The 20240-nt window shown below is 46.2% G+C and overlaps 3 protein-coding genes across 3 annotated transcripts in view; 1 reads left to right on the top strand and 2 right to left on the bottom strand.

Annotated features, from left to right (window-relative positions):
• Nucleotides 1-6378, top strand: part of akap9 (A kinase (PRKA) anchor protein 9) — a 75470-nt gene extending 69092 nt beyond the window's left edge. The window contains exons 47-55 of the mRNA XM_083680511.1: nt 249-511; nt 1064-1169; nt 1284-1463; nt 1706-1909; nt 2272-2495; nt 3171-3262; nt 4902-5031; nt 5366-5493; nt 5779-6378. Of these exons, the coding sequence (XP_083536637.1) occupies nt 249-511; nt 1064-1169; nt 1284-1463; nt 1706-1909; nt 2272-2495; nt 3171-3262; nt 4902-5031; nt 5366-5493; nt 5779-5822 (1371 nt within the window). The 3' untranslated portion in view covers nt 5823-6378. The remainder of the gene's footprint in view (nt 1-248; nt 512-1063; nt 1170-1283; nt 1464-1705; nt 1910-2271; nt 2496-3170; nt 3263-4901; nt 5032-5365; nt 5494-5778) is intronic.
• Nucleotides 6377-13600, bottom strand: cyp51 (cytochrome P450, family 51). Its single transcript, XM_083681065.1, has 10 exons — nt 13258-13600; nt 13028-13126; nt 12465-12641; nt 11704-11830; nt 10917-11091; nt 10371-10490; nt 9818-10013; nt 9252-9347; nt 8212-8380; nt 6377-7911 (listed from the first exon to the last, which is right to left on the bottom strand). Exons 1-10 carry the CDS (start codon nt 13402-13404, stop codon nt 7733-7735), a joined length of 1485 nt encoding a protein of 494 aa, XP_083537191.1. The 5' UTR covers nt 13405-13600; the 3' UTR covers nt 6377-7732.
• Nucleotides 13601-14085: 485 nt separating this feature from the next.
• krit1 (KRIT1 ankyrin repeat containing) overlaps nt 14086-20240 on the bottom strand; it is a 12972-nt gene continuing 6817 nt past the window's right edge. Inside the window, exons 10-17 of the mRNA XM_083680114.1 lie at nt 20108-20215; nt 18743-18899; nt 17979-18130; nt 17530-17696; nt 16010-16097; nt 15463-15669; nt 14995-15111; nt 14086-14428 (exon numbers count right to left, since the gene is read on the bottom strand). Of these exons, the coding sequence (XP_083536240.1) occupies nt 14339-14428; nt 14995-15111; nt 15463-15669; nt 16010-16097; nt 17530-17696; nt 17979-18130; nt 18743-18899; nt 20108-20215 (1086 nt within the window). The 3' untranslated portion in view covers nt 14086-14338. The remainder of the gene's footprint in view (nt 14429-14994; nt 15112-15462; nt 15670-16009; nt 16098-17529; nt 17697-17978; nt 18131-18742; nt 18900-20107; nt 20216-20240) is intronic.

Below are 20240 nucleotides of genomic sequence, written 5' to 3'. Positions count from 1 at the left end.
TTGAAATGTTGTAATCAATGAAAGATAATAATGTTAACTTTTGTCTCCTGTTGATTACTACACAGTAACTACACAGACTAATTAAACATGAACAGCCGTCATGTTAACATTGCTGTCCGTTTTAGGTTGAGGAAAAGAAATTAATTAATATATATATATAAATAATAAATAACTGGAAGTAAAACTCTCTCTCAAGGATCTACCCCTAAATTTGTTTTAAATAAACTATGCTGTCCTGTCTCTCTCAGCGAGGCGGGCCCACGGACCGGACCAGAGACTGGGTGTTCCAGCAGAAGTCTGGTGATGCAGCGCTTACCGTCAACTCCAGCACGCCCTCCCTCCCGGAGGTCACAGGAACAAGAAACGCCACCACGCCCTCCCTCCTGGAGGTCACAGGAACAGGAAACGCCGCCCTGCACCACGACCCCAGTCGCCCCAACGACAGGGTCCTAGTCAAACTGCTGCTTCTCTCCGCCGAGGTCAAAGCCATGGTCAGCAGAGGCTCCGGCAGGTAACAGAGTAAACCACCAACTGCCAAAGAGTTCCTGAACTCTCACCTCCTAGAGAGCCAAGTGTTCTATGTGGTGTTTACCTAGCAACAACTCTTTGATTGGCTACAAAATGAAGCGTCATCATTTATGCATTTGTGGTGAATAAAGTCACCCGTGGCACAATTTGGGCGACTTTATTCACCCTTGGCACTAAATTAGTTAATAATGTGGCTTGTGCTGGTTTATAACCGACAACTCTGGTGTTGGAAGCACCATTCTCTAACTGAGCCATCAAAACCACGTAGAATATCTACTTTTAAATGAGGTATGAGACACTGTAATACCATTTCTTAAGTGGTTATGGTTCAGAGTTATGTTTCAAAGCGTCCATATTGAAATAGCAGTGATGAAATGCTCTTGATCACTCATTCAGAATTGTTAAAGGGTTGAGAGACAGTCAGAGTTGATTCTGGTGAAATCCCCAGCCCATGTTAACTGACTGGTAGCTCGAGCTCTCCAGATCTAATGTGATTGGTTGTTGTCTGTGTGTGTGTGTGTGTGTGTGTTCCAAGGCTGACTACGGAAGTGGATAGTGAGGCGCTGTCATGGCTGCAGTCCAACATTGATGATGTCATCTCAATGCTGCGCCAATCTCCAGCTCTACCGTCTGCCCCCGAGGTGAGTTAGAGCCAATCACACTGGATCATGTTTAGGGTTTCATCCACTCAGAATGCCATCCCAAATACCAGTTGCAGCCCTAGCCAGGCCTGATGTGATCTGTTGTGTCCCCAGAGCACCGCCCTGCTAGTGGGAGGTTCCTCCTCCCTGTCGGAGCGCCTGCTGAGGCAGAACGCTGAGCTCACAGGCTTCGTCTCCCGGCTGACGGAGGAGAAGAACGACCTGCGTAACCAGACGCTGCGTCTGGAGGAGGAGAGGAGGCGCTACAGGGGGGGGCCGGGGGCCGCAGACAGCGTGAGTCACCTGACCTCGGGGATGTAGATGGACCAGGGAAGGCTGGTAGAGGTAGAAATCGGAGGATGGGCTCATTGTAATGCATGGTATCGATACCGTTCCTCGTTCTGTTCCATGCATTACAATGTGCCCGTCCTCCGATTTCTACCTCCACCAGCCTCTCCTGATGTGGAGATATGACTTTCATTGACACCAACCACATCATACAGTAAGACCCCCCCTCTCTCTCTCCACCCCTCCAGTCCAGCCGGAGCCCCCTGGTGGACAGGCAGGAGGCGGCCAGCGCCCTGTTCTCCTCGGAGCGCCAGGCCTGGATCAGGGAGAGGAGCAGGCTGGAGAAGACGCTGCGTCTGGCCCAGGCTGAGGTGGCCCGCCTCAGGGGAGAGATCAGGACGGAGGCCCTGGGAGACACGGCAGGACCAGAGGCCGACAACGCTGCCCTGAAGGTGAGCTGGAAAAGAACATTTCACAGAAACTCCCCAACTCTGATATATATACTCCCGTTGTACAAACATTCACTTACTATCATTTATCTTGAGGACAGTCAGATCAACTAATAGAACACAGTTGTTGGTAAAAGAAAGTCAACAAAGTAAATATTTACATATGAGGAGTTACAGTAACGCCAAAACAGTCATAACGACAACCACATACGAATAAACACTAGCACCTTGTTCATCAGTGCTGGAATCTTTGAGCCTGCCTCTTTCCCTGACACCCACACCTGTTCAACCCCTTACCCCGCCATCCACCCCTCCACCCCGCCATCCACCCCGCCATCCACCCCTCCACCCCGTTTCTCTTCCAGAGGATGTATGGGAGGTACCTGCGCTCTGAGAGCTTCCGGAAGGCTCTGATCTACCAGAAGAAGTACCTCCTTCTGCTGCTGGGAGGCTTCCAGGAGTGTGAGGAGGCCACGCTGTCCCTCATCTCCAGGATGGGCGTCCGACCCTCCCCCTCCCCCCTCTCCCCGCACCGCAGGGGCCTCACACGCTTCCGCTCGGCCGTCCGCGTATCCATCGCCCTCTCCAGGTGAACATGAGAACTGCAGCTTGAAGAGCATCATTATCATCAGGGCCCAGTCCAGTAACAGCCTGTAGCTCCTGCTCCCTAGACATCATCATCAGAGCCCAGTACAGTAACAATCTAGCTCCTGCTCCCTAGACACTGGGGTAGATTAGTGAACATTGGAGAGGTTACATGGATAGGCAAAATTGTTACTTAACATATCTGTATCCAAGCCAGATATAGCACAGTTCAGATCTACAGTAGTTCAGAGCCAGAATGAGCTAGGAAATAGTTTCTGGACATGGCCTTATTAGGTTGAATCCAGGGGAGGCTGGTGGAGGTAAAAATCGGAGGGCGTGCTCATTGTAATACAGGGAACGGAATTAGGAATAGTATCAAACACATGTTTATATATACATGTTTGACACCATTCCTCATTCCATTCCATGTATTATATATATGGCTGAATCCTAATTTGAGAAATTCATTGTTGTCTGCCATCATGTCAGACAGTATGATATTTCAGTGGTCCTTCTGTGAAGTCACACACATCTAGCCCAAAAGAAAGAGAGTCACACTCTTGCTCCGATGCTAATTATTAATTTAACATTTTGGCAGCACATTGCCTTCTTCAGGGTTTCAATGCTAACACAAATCTACCCGTCCAGCTGTTTGAATGACACATGCCTCCTCTTTCAGGATGCGGTTCCTGGTTAAACGGTGGCAGAAGGCTACAGGGGTGGGGTCCTCCTCCGCCAACGTCAACAGGAACGGCCTGGGCCAGACGCCAGGTGAGACCACACCCCGATGGAATAAACACTCAATGGAATTGATCAGGTGCTTAGTTGTTGAAGGAGAGGCCAGGGACCTCTGGAGGATCAGTGGGTTGAGTAGGTGAAGATATGAAGGTATGTTTCCGCTTAGACAGACGGTCATCAGTTTACGATGCAGAGACTCTGGTCCAATTCACAGGAGAAACAAATAAGAACAAATAATAAAGACGGAGCAAAATAAGGTAGAAAACATGTATTTAATCAAGTGTTGTATCGTTTACATTACAGGAACAATCTGGGATTTATTTGACCAAGGGAGAGGATTGGAGGCACTGGTGGATTCAGGCACTTGATCCCTAACTAGCTAACCTAATCCCTAGCTAACTAGCTAACCCATTTCACACAGATCGCCAGGATCCAGAGAACAACTAACGTTAGAGCTTGAGGAACAGCAAGGAGTCTACCAGTATACCAGTTAATACTAGTCGAGCGAACTGGTTCCTCCAGCTACTAACATAATGTTAGCTCCTCTGATGATATAGCTAGCTAGCTGTCTGACTTTGTTAGCCAGATCATTTTCACACCACAAACTGACTTTTCTGATCAGCTAAGTTAGCTAATGGGGCGGCAGGTAGCCTGGAGGTTAAAGAGGCCGGCCAGCAATCGGAAGGTTGCTGGTTCGATCCCCGCTCCAGGAGGGATCTGGATGTGAGTTGGTGACTGGAGGGTTACTGGCAGCATATCCAGGTCCCTACCACTGCCGTTGTGCCCTTGAGCAAGGCACTTAACCCCGAATTGCTCCAGGGGCGCTGACTTGGCTGACCCTGTGCCCAGAGCCCAGCGCTCTGTTCTCCCTGGGGGGGTCTGCACGTGTGTTGTCTCGGAGGGGGGGTGTGCAGTGCGTGTGTGTTGTCTCGGGGGGGGTGTGTGCAAAAAGACCCATTCCAACAATTGATGTGAATTGATTGCATGGCAAATAAACAGTCTTTCTTTCTTTCTAATGCTGCTCAACGTTCCTCTGGCTAGCTAACAGAGGATTCCATCCAGCCAACAACAGCTCTCTCACCTCAAACTTTCCAAACGGCAGTTGTTTTTCGGTTAGAGGTCATGAAGTATTGATCCCCTTCTCACCTCCGTCTGTTGGTGTTAAGTCTTGGATCCAGACAGCAGTGATCCAGACAGCAGTGATCCAGACCAGGCAGTCAGGCTCTGTCTAAAACCCTCTCATCTCCAATAATCACCTCGGTCACCTAGTTTGGATTCAAAACGGCCAATTTCGCCGAAAGACTTTTGACCAGTTTGCAAGTACAATAAAGGTCAATAATAGGGATGTCTGGAGTAAAAACAATTACATATATATAAAATGTGGTCCCTTAATATTACAGAGAAAGGCAAAGTTCACAAATACAGAATATAAGCACTAAACGGCTAAATAAACTGTTATAAATCTCACAACAGCGCTGCTAGCAAGGAAAATGAGGGTTATATTTCAGATGTCTGACAGACGTCTGTGACTGGATGGAGCAGCTGTCCAGGGGGTGCTGGACCTCCTTAAAGACCCCTAAATCGCACGATTACTCCCCTTGTGTTCAAATAAAGGTTAAATAAATCTCATCTCATCTCTCTGTCTCTCCCCCTCCACCCCCTCCCTCCTCAGGTAACGAGGTGAGGACGGAGTCTCCCTACCTGCACCCTGGGAGTGTGGAGGTGTACGGGGGAAGAGGGGCCAGCAGGGGGCGTACCGGCCGAGACTCACCACGGTCCGCCCTGTCCTCCACACAGCACAGGTACACATGTACACACACACAACCCCCACTCAGCTTTACATCTACACACACAACCCCTACTACATCTACACACATATTCTACTTGGATGTTTAATTCTGTATGTGACTTTTTTTCTGTTTGTTTTGTTTGCTTTTCTCTACGTGAGTGCTTTTGTTTCTGTTTTGTGGTATATCATTTTGAAGTTATAAAATGAAAATAAAGTATATATTGTATATATATATAAAAAATAAAAATAAACATGTATCTTTACAATACAGTGGTATCATTATAAACAGTGGCATACTTGATTTACTCAGATGATGTTTGAACTAAAATGAAGTTTATGTTGTGAAGGTTCCCCGTGCCGGGCGAGGCGGGTCTGACCTGCTCCCACCTCCAGAACTACGACCCGGACCGGGCGCTGACAGACTACATCTCCAGACTGGAGGCCCTGCAGAGGAGGCTAGGGAGCGTGCAGTCAGGTAACGCACACACACACACACACACACACACAACTATACAAGTGGCAGCAGATTTTCTACTCACATGAACTCACTTTCTTCTCTCTCTCTCTTTCATACACACTTGTCACTCTGTAGCCTCTGTCACTCTTAAACACAATTATCATTCTTTCATGAACCCAATAAATAATTCACTATCTGTAGCTGAATAACATTAAAAAAAAAAACTCCTTTCAAGGAAATAAATTATTCCAATAAAATATGCTTAAATTATTAATTTAATGTTCTTTTTAATCCTGTCTGTAGGTTCGTCTTCATATGCTCAATTGCACTTTGGAATTAGAAGATAGAAGCTGATAATCGAATTTGGAACGGCTTGAAGAAACGCAGTTGCCTTTTCATCTGCTGAGCTGATGTTTTGTATCATTCTGCTGTGTACAGTATATTTCGTGGGGACCAAAAATAATTTTTTGTGTAAGACATCTTATAATCAGGCTTTTCATCGCCAGCACTTGAAACCGCTTCTATGTTTGTGACTTTGGTCTGGATGGACTACAATCACGTTAGGGTTAGGATTAACCCTAACCCTTCTATGTTTGTGACTTTGGTCTGCCTCTTTGTTGTGGATGGACTACAATCACGTTTAATGTCTATTTGTGGAATGCTAACTTAAAAAAATAAATAATTTATACTGTATGTACTTTTATGTGGGTGGGAGACTCTGAAGGGAATGTTTGGCTTTATTGTTGAGGAGGCTGCTGGATACATCTACACTACACTGTGTTTTAATAGACGGGTCTCTGGACTGCAGACGACATTTGTAGAAGACATATTTTTGTAAAGGGTAGGCGCTTTTCTGGGTATTTTGTCAACAACTGAAATAAAGATGAAACTATAACATTTGAATGATGATGTTGTTGTTGTATTGTTTTATTCAGCTTTGCTGAGACATTTCACAAAATAACTACTTGATTTGAGGGCAGGATCACATCTTCATTAGGTTTCATTAACAGTTGTAAAGGTACACAGTATAGCAGCCACACAAACAGGACATTGCATTTCCTGAAAATCTTGTGAAGCCAAGACGTCATCATGTCTATATACAGTAAATGGCCCAGTGATGTCACTACCTCTACAGCTGGGAAAAACAACAGCTCTTCAAGTCATTTTCTATCTTCAAGGCACGGCATGGATCAGACCAGCAAACATTCAGATACACTCCTGGCCCCAGTATTTAAAAACCTTTAAAATCTAGATCAGAATGATCCAGATTATTTTTTGCGATCCAGAATCAGATCTATCTGGCAGATTTTTAGTATACAGGGGAAATCAGAGTGTTCTGATCAAGATTAAAGGTTTTGAAATACTGGGCCCTGGTCTTCTATCACTGTACAACACCACGGTGTAAATGCTGGACGTATACTGAACTCCATCCAAAGTGAATTCTTCACATCAGTTTGAAGGATTCACAGGTGAACAGAGATCAGTGGTAAACTGTTGGAGACAGGGTTAGGGTTGGTTTCTAAGTGCTTTTTACTCTGAAAATCTGTACTACTATACTAGGGTTGCTAGCATCAGCACTTCACCCAGGGAAAGTGATTTTTAAGACATGATGTCAGCATGTTGTCTGTTTGTAAGGAACTTGTATCATTACCAGGATATTTAACATTTGAATGGGCAGATGAGCCTTTTGGTGCGGAAACATGATGGGGCTATTGCTGTGACAGCTAGTTTAGCATACTTATGCTATTGCTGTGTCAGCTAGCTTAGCATAGTTATGCTATTGCTGTGTCAGCTAGCTTAGCATAGTTATGCTGTAAATTTCTCAAAACCGAGCGAATTAATAGTGTTGGTACTCTTCTACGGCATGTAATTTACATAAAAAATCTGGACATATCCTTTAATAATGGAAATACCCTCTCGATGACACTCGTAATGTCTAAGAATTTTTAAATCACAATGGATTTTACCGCCATGTCGCTTCTAATGCTAGAAATGAAAAAAATGAAGTAGACACCAAAAATAATGCGATCTATTTTCATTTATCTAAACTATCTGCATTTCAACATACTGACGGCAGCCGACACAGACACGCCTATGGAGGCAATCAGTCCAATCCTAAATTCAAGCATTTATCTAAGCCAAGCAGGAAGGCTGAATATCTGCTCTTAACCCCTTTATCTCCTGTGTGTGTTTCTGCTCAGTCTCTCAGTGTTGTTGTCTCTAGTATCTGATGGGGGGGGGGTGAGGGGGGTGGGGATCAGTGCTGTCTCCTCTTGTATCTGATAAGGGGGTGGTGGGGGGTGTGGATCATGGTGGTGTAGTTCACCGTGGGGAAGTAGTCGTCGACCAGGTCAAACTCGTACAGACGCAGCATGGTGGACCAGATGGTCTTGATCTGAACGTAGGCAAAGTTCTCTCCAATGCAGCGGTGTCGGCCTGGGAGGGGAGGAGGGGGGAGGGGAGAAGGGGGGGGAGGGGAGGGGAGGAGAGAGGAGAGGGGAAGAGAGGAGAGGAGAGGGGAGGAGGGGGGAGGGGAGAAGGGGGGGAGGGGAGGGGAGGAGAGAGGAGAGGAGAGGGGAGGAGGGGGGAGGGGAGGAGAGGAGAGGAGGAGACGGTTTTAATATGATGGATCGTGTGTTGAGACCCTGGTGATAATGAACTTTAAAACGAAATAAACGTTCAACTTTAAACAGTATAATAATAAATTATAATTATAATATACTATAAAACACCTACCAGCTCCAAACGGCACATAAGCAAACTTCTCGCCAGCGGCGGGGTTCTCGTTGAGGTAGCGGTCGGGCTCAAACGCCGTCCTCTCGCTCCACGTGTCCTGCAGGCGATGGTTGACTGTCGGGGACACACACACCTGGTGACCCACCGGGATGGTGTAGCCTGCTGCCGTCTGAGGAGGTTCACAAAGGTCTCAACACACTGTACATCATATACCACCCTAACCTCTCTAACCCTAACCCCCAACCCCTAAGCTCTCTAACCCTAACCCCCAACCCCTAACCCCCAACCCCCAACCCCCAACCCCTAACCCCCAACCCCTAACCCCCAACCCCTAACCCTAACCTCTCTAACCCTAACCCCCAACCCCTAACCCCCAACCCCTAACCCCCAACCCCTAACCCTAACCTCTCTAACCCTAACCCCCAACCCCTAAGCTCTCTAACCCTAACCCCCAACCCCTAACCCTAACCTCTCTAACCCTAACCCACCGGGATGGTGTAGCCTGCTGCCGTCTGAGGAGGTTCACCAAGGTCTCAACACACTGTACATCATATGTACATCACTGTACATCATCACCCTAACCTCTCTAACCCTAACCCCCAACCCCTAACCCTAACCTCTCTAACCCTTAACCCCCAACCCCTAACCCTAACCCCTAACCTCTAACCCAAACACATTTAACTAAACACACATCATCAATAAATGGCTTTATAATAGTCTGGACATGGAACCAGCTAGAATAGTCAAGGTGGGTGTGAAGAAAGGTTCAGTATCACTCCAGGGAATTCAAGGATAACATTGGACTTTGACCTGATTACTGACAGAACAGGACTTCTTAGGGCCATTTTGTCAGTTCAACTTCAGTGTAAAACACTTTTCCTTCCATGCATTACAACGAGCCTGTCCTCAGATTTCTACCTCCACCAGCCTCCCCTGGTCACAAGGAATACCATTCGAAATGCGACCCCAGCCTGACTGACTAATGCCCAACCATGACGTGTGAGTGTACCGGTAGTTAGTGCCACCCAGTGCCATCATACCTGGGGAGAACGTGCCATCCTCATCATGGTCATGATCGGTGGGCGGAGTCGGAGCGTCTCCTTCAGACAGCGGTCCAGGAAATTCAGGTCCTTCAGCTGGAGAACAGAGACACCAGGTCAGCCATGACATCTCTCATATCTTTATCAATTTATTTATTTATTTATCACAGGCCACATCAACTTAACACAATAACAACGTATGCTACAACATTGGAAACACAACAGAATGCATCATGGGCATTTTAGTAATTGTTCCCCAAGTATTCCATTAGTGCCCTGGCTTAGACTCCAAAAATAACCTTTCAATCTATCTTTACAGGGGCGCTTAGTGGTGTAGCACACTAATGCGCACACCACGTAATCGCAAGGTTCCTGGTTCGATTCCGACCCTCGACATATCCTGCATGTCATCCCTCCTCTCTCTCACCCATCCTTCCTGTCAATCTCTACTGTCTCTCTCTCAATAAAGCAGAAATGCCCAAAAAACATATTTAATTTTTTTTTTAAATTAAATAAAATCTATCTTTATTGCCGTGTCGGGACGATTCAGCAGCTAGCAGGCTAACCTGGTCCAGGTCCAGAGGCGGGAGCTCCTCCCCACAGGCGCTCTTCTGCTCAGCGTAGCAGCGGTCCTGCATGGCCTTGTCCCGTGCCAGGAAGAAGCCCAACCAGGAAGAGGTGGTGGAGGAGGTGTGTTGCCCAGCCAGCAGTAGACCAATCAGCATGCCCGCTATCTCACTATCGTTCAGGGGCCGCCCATCCCTGAGGAACAGCCAATGACAAGTCCTTGTTCAGACAGCTGGTAAACTTTGAACGTGTGTACTGAAAGTTTGTAACTTTGATACTTTTATGTCTGGCAGGTATGGCAGGTATACGTAGGGTTCTGATGGGGTGAGACAGTTCTGATGGGGTGAGACAGTTGGACTAAGCTCTTGAGGCAGACATTTTGTTGAGTATCGCCCACTGTTCTGAGTCAGGTCTTGTGTGTGTGTGTGTGTGTGTGTGTGTGTGTGGGGGGGGGGGGTAGGTTTAGGGTGGGTGGGGTTCTTAGTTTTAGGTGGTGTCTATGAGCGTCTGGGTGGGGGGGGTAGGGTTAGGGTGGGTGGGGGGGGTTCTTACTTGTAGGTGGCGTCTATGAGCGTCTGCAGGATGTCGTCCACCTTGTCCCCGGAGTCTCTGCGTTTCTGGATCACCTTGAAGAAGATGTTCTTGATCTCTACGTGTGCTCTGTCCCTCCGCCTGCTCGCAGGAAACACCATTCAGACGTTTTAATCCACCTCATTATAACAGTCCCACCTCAGTCTCTAGTTACCTCAGAATCCCTCCTCCTAACAGTTCTAGGGAGGCACATCGTTACGTACTTTGGTTTCCATGACGATGGAACAGTCACATTGACCCTGAGAGCTGCACTGTGCCTTAACCTGAAGCTAAGGAGAATGTCTACCATCTCTACACCAGGGAGGCTGGTGGAGGTACAAATCGTTCCATGCATTACAATGAGCGCGTCCTCCAATTTCTACCTCCACTAGCCTCCCCTGCTTTACCTGAAGCAAACAAAAAAAGACAGTAACTCCATCTTCACATCCATCTGTTCCTACAGTACCTGAAGCTGGCCAGGAGAGGCCGGTGGGGGTAGAACGGAGGACTGAGCTGTTGGTACTGTACCTGAAGCTGGGCAGAGGCAGCCATCCAGGGAGGAGCCAGGCTGCGTGGCTGAAGCCCCCGTCCAGGTCAGCGTACAGCTGGGCCACCTTCTCATCCAGCATCCCCCGGATCTCCTTCCCATGGAGACAGCTGCTGGCCGTCAGGATGATCAGCTCTGACAGGGCCTCAAACAGGTCTGGGGGGGAGAGGGGAGAGGGGAGAGGGGGGAGGGGGAGATGTTGTGGATGTTTAGAGTCACGTCCAGTACTGTACTCATCTTCTCAACAGCAGACAGGTGTGCCGATGTTCCAGCATAACAGGATGGATAAGTACATCAACCCTCCAATCTCTTATAGAGGCACAACAACTTCTAGACCCAATACAGGACAGCAGGCATCCATCTCAGACTAGTTTTAGACGACACTAAAAGCCTCAAATAATCAATTTTGTATTTATTAGTGATACAAAAATAAACATTTTCTTTTTAATGTTTTATCAGGGCAGTTACTTCTCTACTCTCTCACTGATGCCATCATATATGTTCTACCATATCTTCTGTCATTCCATGCATTATAATGAGCCCGTCCTCCCCTGGCGTTCTACCTCCCCTAGCCTCCCCTGGCGTTCTACCTCCCCCAGCCTCCCCTGGTGTTCTACCTCCCCCAGCCTCCCCTGGCGTTCTACCTCCCCCAGCCTCCCCTGGTGTTCTACCACCCCCAGCCTCCCCTGGCGTTCTACCTCCCCCAGCCTCCCCTGGTGTTCTACCTCCCCCAGCCTCCCCTGGTGTAATGTCTGTCTCATGTCTTACTCTTCTCCCCGTTGTCTCCCCAGCGTGAGAAGTACTCCTTGGTCTCATCCTCGATGATCTTAACATGCTGTTTGAAGTGGGCGATGTTCAAACCTGTCTTCAGCATCTTCTTCTGCTCCATGAAGATCTACACAACAACACATCAACATCAACAACAACAACAACACACATGGAACCGTTAGAATCACACTGCATTCTGAACCGAGGTTTGTGAGATGAGACATCTGTCCGACTTTAAAGGGGATTTTTGTGTTCAAACAACACTTATTTCGGGTGTGATTTCTTTGAGTGACTTCATGGGGTCCGCCTAAACCAAGCTGATGGAGGGCCAGCCAACAGAAATATGTTTCGGAACGTTGCTGCAACGTGAATGTCACAGTAATGTTACAACGTCCCTGGTGGTCCCCTGCACGTTCTTAACATCCCATAATGTCAATAAACATAACATCCAGCCTCCCCTGGTCCAGCCTCCCCTGGTCCTGGTCCAGCCTCCCCTGGTCCAGCCCCAGAGGGGACCGACAGGGAACCTTCTTAAATGTTCTAGAATGTCCTCAAAGCACTCTAACTAAACATTCTGGACCGATCTGATACGTCTGAAATAACGTTATAAAACAACGTAATAAGCTACATTCAGGGGGCCTTACAAACTAACCTAACCTGGGACCACCAGGGACGCTACTACAATGTTCTCGGCATTCCAGACCGAAAGGAACGTTATGGGAACATTAGCTAACTGTTTAGCTAACTATTTATTGCCTTACCGGGTTGGGGATGTCGTAGGCGACCCCTTTACCGAACACCGGCGTGGTCAGACGGGAGTAAACGTCCTCGGCGTTCAGGTCCTCGTTCTTGCTGTTGAACATCAGCGTGGCGGCGTCGCTGCCCAGCAGGTACGTAAACGTCTTTCCCACCATGGTAAAACTGAACACCGGCCCGTACTGGGGGGAAACGTTGCTTTAGCAACCATGGTGGATACAATCTAATAACCAAGGTCATAGGTTCCTCAGGGGAGGCTGGTGGAGGTAGGAATCGGAGGACGGGCTCATTGTAATGCATGGAATGGAATTAGGAATGGTTTCAAACGTGTGATTGATACCATTCGTCATACCATCCATTACAACGAGCCCGTCCTCCGATTCCTACCTCCACCAGCCTCCCCTGAGGTTCATGTATGTAATTATCTTGTCATTTATATTGATATATATTGATAAATTATAAAATGTCATCTAATACAAATGATAGACATCATTGTCCATGTTGGTTTACTATTCCGAGTCTTTTTTTTTTAATGCAGGTTTTTGCTGGTGTCCATCGATCACAATACCTTTTCATATGCATCCTCCAAAAACTCAATCGGGCTTTTTCCAAATGCAATGGCGTGACCCAGAAACGGGATGTTTGAAGGTATGTAGGGTGGGTATTTCTGCAGGAGAAAAAACACACATTCATGTGGATCAAATAAGGAACTGATTCGCCCACTGTTGTGAACAGGCCATCATGTCCAGGTACGTCTCACCTCACCCTGCAGTAACGGGGTATTAGACGTTAACTTACCGCGTGTGTGTCGGTGGAGTGGGACTGCTGGAGGAACAGTTTAGAGATGTACCCCAGGGCCAGGGTGACCACCGAGGCGGCCAGGACCACCGAGGTCAGGTTGTCACCCATCGCCCCGACCGTGTTCTGGTACAGCTGCGTCGACATGCTCTGTGTTTGGTTCTCTCAAGTCCGTCAAGTGATATTTGCGTGCACCTCGCGTTTCAAACTAATCGGTATCGGTTGTGATGCCGTTTCTACATCATCCAGTGCGGTCGCACGGTAAACGGGTAAATAGATAAACAGATATCCCTCCCGTCAGTCAGCCTCCTCCAGCCTCCTCCAGCCGCCGGCCTCACCTGGTCTACCGGCATCTGCTGGTCCCTCCCCCGCCTGACTACTGGAGCCACGCCATTGGCTGGTCGCGGTGCGTCCATCAAATAACTCCACGCTCCGCGGCCGCCGTACTGCACCGTGATTGGCTGTCGCTATCTGGACTGATGTCTGGCTATATGACGTCACCCGTGCTCCCATCCGAGTGGGCTGTGGTCAGAAGAGTCGGTTCAGTGAATCGGATCGTTCATTCGGCTCCCAAACGGCTCTTTGTTAGAATCAGCCCAGTTTAGTGGCGTTCTGACTTCTGATTGGTCCTTGTGCACATCTAGGCTCTCTCTTACATTGTTCAGTGGAATCTAAATGTCACATCTTCTAACTATTAAAATAACATTATTAAGCGATACTTGTGTTGCCATAACTGTAAAATTAGATTATTTGTTTGTAGATTGTCAGACCGATTCCTTTGAAAGCAGAGCACCGGCCTGGCTAATCAATAGAAGACATTGATCACACTCATATATTATTCATTTATTAAAATGAACCATTAAATACACATATGTACAACCATGAAAAAATAAGAGCATGACATATTAATTTGTAAAATACAACAAACGGGAATATCAAATAAACAATGTGAAAGAAACTTGTGTGCTGTGATACAAAATGATGCATTTGGTGAAAAACAGACCTCAGAAAAGCAAATGGTACGATACAAGAAAGCAAAACAACCAACAGATAATAGTTGAACAGCTCGGAGAACGCCTCATCAACCATAGGCATACTTGTCTGACAGACTTCTGTCATTTGGAGTCATTTGTCCGCTCAACTTCATAAGCAGCTTCACAATAAGGCCAGCCTGGAAAGAGAGAACAGCAGAGAGAACATGAACAGGAACATCTCATCACGTTTGACGAGGATCCTAGAACGGTCGAAGACAAGACCTTTATCTCTTCATTCAATACAAGACCTTTATCTCTTCATTCAATACAAGACCTTTATCTCTTCATTCAATTCAAACCAGGTCAAAGTCTGGCACCTTTTGTGGATTTCCATGTTTACTTTTGGTACTTTTGGGGACTATGTATAAAAACTGTTGTTGTTTCTAAATGGTTAAACCAACATGTACACAAATACCCTCAAATAAAGCTGACAATCTGTACTTTAACCTCATATTAATTGTTCGATTTTAAATCCAAACTTTTGGTGTATAGAGCCACAAGAAGAACAAATACTTCCCTGTCCAAATCCTTACACAGGGTCACTGTATTTACAGATCATTAGTATGCCTAATACCAACACAGCTCTGAGCAAACAATTCCAACAATTCCACATTTTAACACAGCGCCATCTACTGTATTAAGCTGCTGTAGTTGCTATAGTTACCTGTTTGGTGTATAAAGCTGCTATTGTTGCTATAGTTACCTGCTTGGTGTGGACGATGAAGTTCATCTTGTTCTCCAGACTGTGGATCTGGAAGTACTGGTCCGCATGACCCAGCTGCCACATGAACGACCCGAACTCCAGACTGATGAGCAGGACCTGGAGACACAAGACAACATTTACACTGATCCATCCTTTGGGGCTTATAGTATTGTCTAAAACTAGTCTGACATGGACACTTGCTATCCTGTACTGGGTCTAGAAGTTGTTCTGCCTCCATGAGATGTACATATCCAACGTGTTATGCTGTAATCCAGGGGAGGCTGGTGAAGGTAGAAATCGGAGGATGGGCTCATTGTGGAATGGGATAAGGAATGGTATCAAAATACTCTTCTCTACTGTACTCCACTGTAACCCTAACCCTACTCTACTCTACTGTATTCTACTATACTCCACTGTATTCTACTATATTCTCCTCTCCTCACCTCTCCTCTCCTCTCCTCTCCTCACCTTGGTCTCCATGTTCATGAGGTGCAGGCCGGTGGTGTTGACACCCACGTAGACGCGTATGACCTTGTGGTTGCTGGAGCTGGCCTTGGTGTAGACCTGGCCCGTGAAGAAGGCGGCGCCGTAGGTGGGGATGTCCCAGCAGTTCTGCAGGAACAGCCTCTGGAGGTGGTGCATCTCCTTACTCACCCCCTCACTGGTGCTGAGGCTCTGAGGGGCAGGAGAGGCAGACCAGGGGTTGGCTTCACACTACGGCTGTCAGTCCACTCAAAACATTGGTTGAAGATGTGTTTCTCGTTAGTTGATTCATCTACAGATCAATCTGATGTGGAAATGTGACGTCTTTTCACCTTATTTTTCTGCTTGCTATTTAGATAAAAAAATGTCAAGACAAGAAACCCAAAGTGTTGCCTAAACAACGAGTGGGATGGTAATACTGTCTAACCCTAACCCTAACCCTTTACCAGTTAACAATGAAATGATGGCTTCCAAGTCCAAGGTGAGAATTGTCAAATTTTAGAGCAAAGTATAAATCAACAGAAAGACCAACCTTGTACTCATGAAGGATCCTGTTGGTCCAGTGGTGGGCTTTACTCTTCACCTTGGAGATCGGAACGATAGACTTCAGGTTTTCCTCACTGGTGAAGACAACATGGATATAGTCAAGGTGAAGTACAGATCTAATGCTCCAGTCTGTCTAGTTTCTCTCCCCTCTCTTTGGGGGTCTATGTATGGTTTGGTGTTAGTTCATATTGTTTGTATTTATTATTGATATTCTTTTGTGTTGTTCTTATTGTAAAGCACTTTGAGACAATTGTCTTGTAAAAAGCGCTATACAAATACATTTGAGTGACTGACTGACTGGTTGGTTGGTTGGTTGGTTGGTTGGTTGATTGATTGATTGATTGATTACCTAGTCATGCCTAATTGGGCCCAGGCATGTCTCACAAAATTAGTGCAAAGTAACTTCCTTTATATATACAGTATATCATTCTATTATATTAACTTATCTCCTCAATGAGGCCTATAGTAACCGAGGACTTTATTACAACATTATACTAATACTGGGTAATACTCCCTTTATTACAACACTATACTAATATGGGTAATACTCCCTTTATTACAACATTATACTAATATGGGTAATACTCCCTTTATTACAACATTATACTAATACTGGGTAATACTCCCTTTATTACAACACTATACTAATACTGGGTAATACTCCCTTTATTACACTTTTATTACAACACTATACTAATACTGGTAATACTCCCTTTATTACAACACTATACTAATACTGGGTAATACTCCCTTTAGTACAACACTATACTAATACTGGGTAATACTCCCTTTAATACAACACTATACTAATACTGGGTAATACTCCCTTTAATACAACACTATACTAATACTGGGTAATACTCCCTTTATTACAACACTATACTAATACTGGGTAATACTCCCTTTATTAGAACACTATACTAATACTGGGTAATACTCCCTTTATTACAACACTATACTAATACTGGGTAGGGCCTTCCTTTATAAGGAACACTATACTAATACTGGGTAATACTCCCTTTATTAGAACACTATACTAATACTGGGTAGGGCCTCCTGTTGCTCTCTAAACAGCCTCAATTCTTCCTGGCATTGATTCCACAAGATGTTGGAAACATTCCTTTGAGATTCTGGTCCATGATGACATGATTGCATCACGCAATTCCTGCAGATTTTTCAGGTACACTTTCAAGGTGTGAATCTCGTTCTACCACATCCCAAAGGTGTTCTATTGGATTCAGATCCGGTGACTGGGAAGAACTGAAGAACACTGAACTCATTGTCATGTTTATGAAACCAGTTTGAGTCGACTTTTGCTTTGTGACATGGTGCATTATCATGCTGGAAGGAGCCATTAGAAGATGGGTCAATTGTGGCCATGAAGGGATGCACATGGTCAGCAACAATACTCAAATAGGCTGTGGCATTCAAGAGATGATTGATTGGTATTAATGTATAATGTGTAGTCATACATTGTGAAGAGAGCAGTGCTGGGTCATGTCTTACTTGAGGAAGCCCTGCTTGTGTTTTTTGCTCTCGTAGTTCCCGTAGATGATCTGCAGCAGGAGGCTCGCCAGCGTGATGAGCTTGGTGTCGGGGGAGGGGAGGAAGCCCTTCAGGAGGCAGTGACGCGCCTCATCGAACAGGATCAGGATGGACAGGGGGTCCTCCACCTACAGAGACAACTGTGTTAAACATAACCCCCTACTGGGAACATCATGGATTTGTATGCATTGATTTATGTACATCAGAGGAGGCTGGTGGAGGTAGAAATCGGAGGACAGACTCATTGTAATGCCGTTCCATGAGTAATAGAGTTCGAGTTCTATAGTTAGAGAGTTCTAGAGTTCGAGTTCTAGAGTTCGAGTTCTAGAGTTCGAGTTCAAGAGTTCGAGTTCTAGAGTTCTAGATCTAGAGTTAAGAGTTATGTTCTAGAGTTGTGTCTCAGCGTTGACCTTCTTCTCAATGTCGAGGGGCAGGCGTACGTCCCTGCGGAGGAAGAGCTGGGGGTTCTCCCTCTGGGGGTCCAGAACCGTCAGGTCCGTCACAATCTCCGTCCATATCCTCAGGTGCTGCAGGGGCTTGTGGTACGGCTTCAGCTGCAGGTCTGATGGAGGAACACACACACACACACACACACACACACACACACACACACACACACACACACACACACACAGAGCTTGAGCACAACATAAACACAGATACATACACACTATCTTAAACATTGATGCAAAAAAATAAAATAAATAATTATCTGGATCAGATTTTTTGCTATCCAGGCTCAGATCAAGCGGTCTGATTTCCCCAATACTACTCAACATGAGACACATAGATCTGATCTACTATACTATACTACTCAACATGAGACACATAGATCTGATCTACTATACTATACTACTCAACATGAGACACATAGATCTGATCTACTATACTATACTATTCAACATGAGACACATAGATCTGATCCTGGATCGCAAAAAATAATCTGGATCATTCTGATCTAGATTAAAAGTTTTGAAATATTTGGCTCAGAGTTGCATGGTAGAAGAGTAGAGTAGGAACACCAGGCTGAACACCAGACTGAACGCCAGACTGAACGCCAGGCTGAACGCCAGGCTGAACGCAGGCTGAACGCCAGGCTGAACGCCAGACTGAACGCCAGGCTGAACGGCAGGCTGAACGGCAGGCTGAAGCAGCTTGGTTGTGAGCGACTCACTGAGGTTCTGGGAGCAGATCCAGATGGTGAAGTACTGCTGCGTCTCCTGGGACAGACGCATGCCTTCCATGACCTGCTGCACTGACGTGTTGTTACCGCGCTTCAGCTCCACCGAGCGGTACGACCCGTCCATGCGGTAAATACGCACCTTCTCATACTGACACACACACACACACACACACACACACACACACACACACAGACACACACACACAGACACACACACACACACACACACACACACACACACACACAGACAGACACACACACGCTTGTTTAGATTCACACATTTTATAAATATTAAATGTTTCTTCTATTTCTGGATTCTCTTCTCCTCCGTGCCATCATCAGCCTGGTCCCAGAGCTACACATTGTTTAAATGTTATTACTTGAGAATATATAGTGTATTGTATTGTATATTATTCTGTTAATATTTTATTCCTACTCTTTTATTTCACTGCCCTGTTGAGAGGTATCAAGCATGTCATTGTACCGTTACAGCTGTGTCCTGTGTACATGATAAATAGACTTTGATTTGATTTGATTTGATTTGATTCGAGTTCATGTATCAGACCATTTCTTTGACTATCCTTGTCATGCGTACGTGGCTCCAGGTTCCACTAAAACTTGTAAAGTTATCAGGGCCCAGTATTTCAAAACTTCAGAATGATCTTGATTCTTTTTTGCTCTGCAGGATCAGATCTGTCTGTCTGGTGTTGAGGAGGATAGATCTGTCTGTCTGGTGTTGAGGAGGATAGATCTGTCTGTCTGGTGTTGAGGAGGATAGATCTGTCTGTCTGGTGTTGAGTAGGATAGATCTGTCTGTCTGGTGTTGAGGAGGATCAGATATGTCTGTCTGGTGTTGAGGAGGATAGATCTGTCTGTCTGGTGTTGAGGAGGATAGATCTGTCTGTCTGGTGTTGAGGAGGATAGATCTGTCTGTCTGGTGTTGAGGAGGATAGATCTGTCTGTCTGGTGTTGAGTAGGATAGATCTGTCTGTCTGGTGTTGAGTAGGATAGATCTGTCTGTCTGGTGTTGAGGAGGATAGATCTGTCTGTCTGGTGTTGAGGAGGATCAGATATGTCTGTCTGGTGTTGAGGAGGATAGATCTGTCTGTCTGGTGTTGAGTAGGATAGAGGGAAATCAGCCATCTTGATCTGATCATGGATAGCAAAAAAAAATACTGTCCTATTCTATTATCCTGGGCCCTGGCTGTTCTGGCTGTTCTGGCTGTTCTGGCTGTTCTGGCTGTTCTGGCTGTTCTGGCTGTTCTGGCTGTTCTGGCTGTTCTCACAATCATTTGGCCTGAAAGATACGAGTTAGATGGGATCTGAGCAAATGATTGGCCGAGGGATCCCACTCACAGGCTTGTTATTGGTCAGCTGCAGGAGCTTGACCGTCTCCTCCCAGTCATTCTGCTTGTTCTCCTCACAGACCTGCAGCGGAGACCTCTTCTGCTGGTCCTCAATGTGCTGCAGAGAACACACACACACCACA

Source organism: Argentina silus (assembly GCF_951799395.1).
Source record: "Argentina silus genome assembly, chromosome: 11".
NCBI classification, from domain to species: domain Eukaryota; kingdom Metazoa; phylum Chordata; class Actinopteri; order Argentiniformes; family Argentinidae; genus Argentina; species Argentina silus.
This window is presented reverse-complemented; position numbering and strand designations above follow the sequence as displayed.

Excerpts from the sequence above, each read along its gene's own strand:
- cyp51 (XM_083681065.1), bottom strand. The coding sequence starts at position 13,404 with ATGTCGACGCAGCTGTACCAGAACACGGTCGGGGCGATGGGTGACAAC. Across the intron at positions 11,831-12,464 it reads CCTACGACATCCCCAACCCG|ATCTTCATGGAGCAGAAGAA; the intron begins GTAAGGCAATAA and ends GTTGTTGTGTAG. Across the intron at positions 8,381-9,251 it reads GGATGGCACGTTCTCCCCAG|ACGGCAGCAGGCTACACCAT; the intron begins GTATGATGGCAC and ends GAACCTCCTCAG.